The 4,203-nt window shown below is 41.3% G+C and overlaps 1 protein-coding gene across 1 annotated transcript; it reads right to left on the bottom strand.

Moving 5' to 3' along the window:
• Positions 1 to 1,502: 1,502 nt before the first annotated feature.
• LOC149394733 (hypothetical protein At1g04090-like) lies at positions 1,503 to 3,703 on the bottom strand. The gene is made up of 3 exons (XM_089614107.1): positions 3,457 to 3,703; positions 2,394 to 3,373; positions 1,503 to 2,142 (listed from the first exon to the last, which is right to left on the bottom strand). Exons 1-3 carry the CDS (start codon positions 3,587 to 3,589, stop codon positions 1,579 to 1,581), a joined length of 1,677 nt encoding a protein of 558 aa, XP_089470233.1. The 5' UTR covers positions 3,590 to 3,703; the 3' UTR covers positions 1,503 to 1,578.
• Between the last annotated feature and the right edge of the window lie 500 nt (positions 3,704 to 4,203).

The following is a 4,203-nucleotide window of genomic DNA, read 5'->3' as shown; positions in this document are numbered from 1 at the left end:
ATAATTGAGATATTTTTGTAGGGTTAAAATAGAGTACCGAGTTTAAAACAATGTGATATGAACTATATTTTGTGGTGTTAAAAACTATATTTTTGGAGTTTGAAGATGCTCTTAATGTTTACAAACACTCTTGGAGAGTATTGAGAAAATTATAGCGTGAAGGATTGTAAAAGTTTGAATCAGCGCTCTTGGAAATTTAGCTGATTAATAATAAATTTGTTTTTAAAACTGGATGTGATCTTGATGTAGGTCGAATTAAGATAAATCTCGTGTGTCTAATCTTTTTTCTGTTTTAAATTCTTTTTTTGTTATCATAGCTTATGATTTGTGTTGCATGGATGACAAGAATCTCTAAATATTAGAGTTATTTTGTGGTTTTCTTTAGGAAACCGTTTCAACTGTCGCTTATATAGTTCCGCTTTAAAAGTATTGTTTGAAGTCTTTGAACATCAGACAAGAACACTTGTACATATTAAATCCAATAATTTAATTAGTGACTCATGCGAATAAAGAAAGACCAAGTGAAACGTAACTTATCTCTTTCCCACGAAGACATTTTATATATCTTAAAAGAAACGCAAAGGTAATATCAGAACCTATAGAAGACAAAAGCAAAACAATGATAACTCAAACAATTTGCATGGTATTATCCTAATAACAATTGCGGATACCATTACTCACAACAATATCATGTATCTCCTTTTTTGTTTAAACCTAAAAATAAAATAAAAATGGAAACATGTTCTATATAGTATATCTTTCTTTTCTTAGAGAGAAAATAAAAACATTTCAAAAAGACATACTATCTGTAAGCACGTGACTTGAAGCGACCAAATTAATGCTATGTCCATATTTCAATAGCTTGAAGCAAACCCATAAGCTATATATATATATATATATATATATATATATATATATAGACTTTCTTGTAAAACATACTGAAAGTGAGTATTAGGGTCAGAATTTCCAAAATAAAAGTCACACATTCTATCGATTTGCATGCTCAGTAGAAATGAATAAATTGTCACGTCACGTCACCAACCAACTTATGAATAATGTGACAATATGGTTAATTCATCACCATTCCAAGTTTCCAACTGCCCTTTTAACTTTCGTAAAATAACACATTAAATGTCACTTCAATAACTTATTATTAACATCAATCCCTCTTATTAAAACAGCTATTTCAACTCAAGAGAAATTGTAATTAAGTACGAAGATCAATATTTCTTTAATAATAAATTAAGAATGAAAAAAGAAGAAACTGAAAAAAAAATAGAGATAAACAGTTATCAAGTTGAGAGAAATATGAATGTGACAACCATTCCAGCTGCCCTTAGATTGTCACTTAAATAACTTATTAACTAACATCAATCTTTCCTACTATTGTACAAATAATCACTTAATCATTAATGAATAAAAAAATAATAGAGAAAAATAAATTAACGGGAGAGAAATTGTAAGCAGAGAGACGGAGGCCCCTCAACTTTTTTTTTTACAAATTTACAAATTGATCCTCCCTGAGTTTGTTTTTACATATTACCCCCTTTATAATTTACCTCCGAATGTAGATCAATCTCAATAGGGTTCGTCGCCACTCCAACTACTTTTAAGCTTAGGTCCCGTGGGACCGTCTTCCTCGAAAACCTCGCTGGGCAAACCGTTCACCATTTTTTTGAAAGCCTTCTTGAGAGGTCCGATGAGAACTTTCGCAACCCCGTCCAACTCTTTCCTCGTGTCGTACTCGATCCTCGGCCCCCATTTCCTCATGTAGTTCAGCCACGGAGGCTCCACCGCCGCCGCCGCCGGAATAGCTCCGGCGACGACCTCGAACGCCGCTCCGGTGTCCAGCGAGGCCTTGCCTTTGGCGGCGTCGTTCCTGATCCCGACCCCGCCGCTTCCTTGGAGGACCAGCCCGGGCTTTGGATAGTTTGCGTGGCCGTTATGGGACGAGTAAGCCACGGGCTTGTTGGTCCCGGGGACGAACTCGATCTCCGACGAGTTGACCCACACGCCCTTGCTGTGCTGCGAGAAGTACATCCTCTCGAGCTCGCCGGAAAAGTTGCTGATCCTGAGGGTCACATGCTCCCAATCCCCCACGTGCTCTCCGACCCTCCCGAGAGGGATGTTGATGAGCCCCACCTTCATAGACGGAGCCAGAAATGTAAATTAGAAGGGGTTAATATGCAAAAAAGAGTTCTGAAGGGACTAAATCCTAAATTCTTAAGATTATGGTTGATGAGCCTCACCTTCATGCACATCCATAATTGTAAATTAGAAGGGGTTAATATGCAAAAAAAAAAAAAAAAAAAATTAGAATAACACAATTAAATTCGAAAAAAAATATATAAAAATTGTAGCATTGGGCCTTAACTAAATCTGTCCCTGCTTACCTTGGCCTTGGCCGGGCCATTGAAGGGGTAGAAGATCCACGCCGTGAGGTCGGTGCGGGTCCCGCCCAGCATCGCCTTGGCGTGCAAGTAAACCCGAGCACTAGCTAGGTCGCCCCGCTTAACCCTTTCCTTCTCGGCCTTCTCGGAGGGGAGATCGAGCCAGTACTCGCCGTCGTTGGACCCGCCGATCGGGAGGTTCGAGCCTTCCGGCGGGTCGACCCGGACCGGGCTCGACTCCTCGCCTCTCTTCACAAGCCTCGCTCCATTCTCGAAGTACCACGCGACGGAAGAGGGAAGGAACTTCTCGCCCGGGTGGAAGTGGATCACCGGAGAGTAGGTCTTCATTAGGGTTTCGATCTCGTCCATCCCCGGTGAATTAGAGCCATCCTTGTTCGCGTTGTTCTTCAGGCACACGATGGTATTTCCTCCTCCGGCGGTGAAGGTTCCGGCGGGGACGCCTAGGGTTCCGATCCCCCGCTCCACCGGTCGGAGAGCGAGCACGGAAAAGCCCTTGGTTGCCCAAATCGGAGGGCCGGGCTCTCCCTCGCAAGGCTCGGTCAAGTCGGCCCGGACGCACCGGAGCTTCCCGAGCGAGGGCTTCTCCGGCGAGTCGGTGATGGCGAGCCCAACGGCTTTGTACCCTTCCGGCGGGGTCGGGAGCCAGAAAAATGCGTTCCCGTCGCGTTTGATCTTCGTCGGCTCGCTCGTCCAAACGAGCGTGTAGTCGAGCGGCTCGGTCAAGGCGTCCGAGGATGATGACGTGGCAGCGGCGACAAGGGCCGAGCCGAAGAGAGGCTTGTTGTTCGGCTGGGCGTAGAAGCCGAGGATATGAAAGCCGTCCGGGATCGGATCCGGCTCGAAGAAGCTCGCGCCGGAATTTCCCGGTCCTCCTTCGTGGCTCGCCCAAACCCTTTTGAACGTCGATATTTGTCGCACTTTTATCTCTCCCAAGTCAATCGTTCCGCTTCCAAAACCTTCACCTATTAGATAAACTCATAATATTAAGAACATATGTATATGTTCATTATTATTATTATTATTATCTTGAGAATAATAATCATACCTTGTTGTTGTTGTGACCAAGAGGGCATTGGAGAGGGAAGCTTGAAGATGGTTTCAATGGGGAGTGATTTGGATCTCTTTCTCTTTGAGACAGCTCTGATTGGATTAGAAGTAGTGGAACGATTATTGCCCATGATTATTATTATTCTTTGAAGATGATTGAAAGAAGACTAAATGATTATGGGAAATGTATGATGTTGTTGTGGGTTAAGTCGCTGCTGTATATACTACTATAGTTGTGTAAGTACGTATGCAAATTACAAAGAAGCATATTCTGTCTAAATGGGAAAGCTAATTAAAAAAACAAACATCGCACTTTTCGTGCAAGAAACACCACTTTGGCGTTGTTACTTAAAACTTAAAAAAAAAAAAAAAAAAAACAAAAAAATTACATATTTATATAATATCCGAGTTCAAGCCCTAAATTTGCTTATATTTTCTACGCGTTGCAATTTAAGGTTTACTAGTTTAATCATAATGTGTTTCTTGATATATTCGATGTAATTACTGCTTATGGCTTATATAATGAAATGATACAACAATAATAAAGATGTGCTTTATATATAAGAAGAGAAATGTGGTACCTAGGATAGCTTAGTGGTAATTCCACACCACCTCCTGTGTGGAGGTCGTGGGTTCAATCTCCACTGCAGCATAGTTGCCTTCAAAAAAAATATATAAGAAGAGAAATCGTCTCTCTCTCTCTCTATGTAGCTATTGCTTAAAGCTTATATAATGAAATAATACA

This window comes from Urtica dioica, chromosome 5 (genome assembly GCF_054948205.1).
Source record: "Urtica dioica subsp. dioica isolate 48M chromosome 5, U.dioica_male_clone48M_v1_H2, whole genome shotgun sequence".
Taxonomy (NCBI): domain Eukaryota; kingdom Viridiplantae; phylum Streptophyta; class Magnoliopsida; order Rosales; family Urticaceae; genus Urtica; species Urtica dioica.
The sequence above is the reverse complement of the archived record's forward strand: the minus strand, read 5'-3'. Positions and strand labels throughout refer to the sequence as shown.

Coding starts and splice junctions, on each gene's coding strand:
- LOC149394733 (XM_089614107.1), bottom strand. CDS start 3,589: ATGGGCAATAATCGTTCCACTACTTCTAATCCAATCAGAGCTGTCTCA. Junction 3,374..3,456: donor TTGGTCACAACAACAACAAG/GTATGATTATTA, acceptor TTTATCTAATAG/GTGAAGGTTTTGGAAGCGGA. Junction 2,143..2,393: donor ATGGCCCGGCCAAGGCCAAG/GTAAGCAGGGAC, acceptor CCGTCTATGAAG/GTGGGGCTCATCAACATCCC.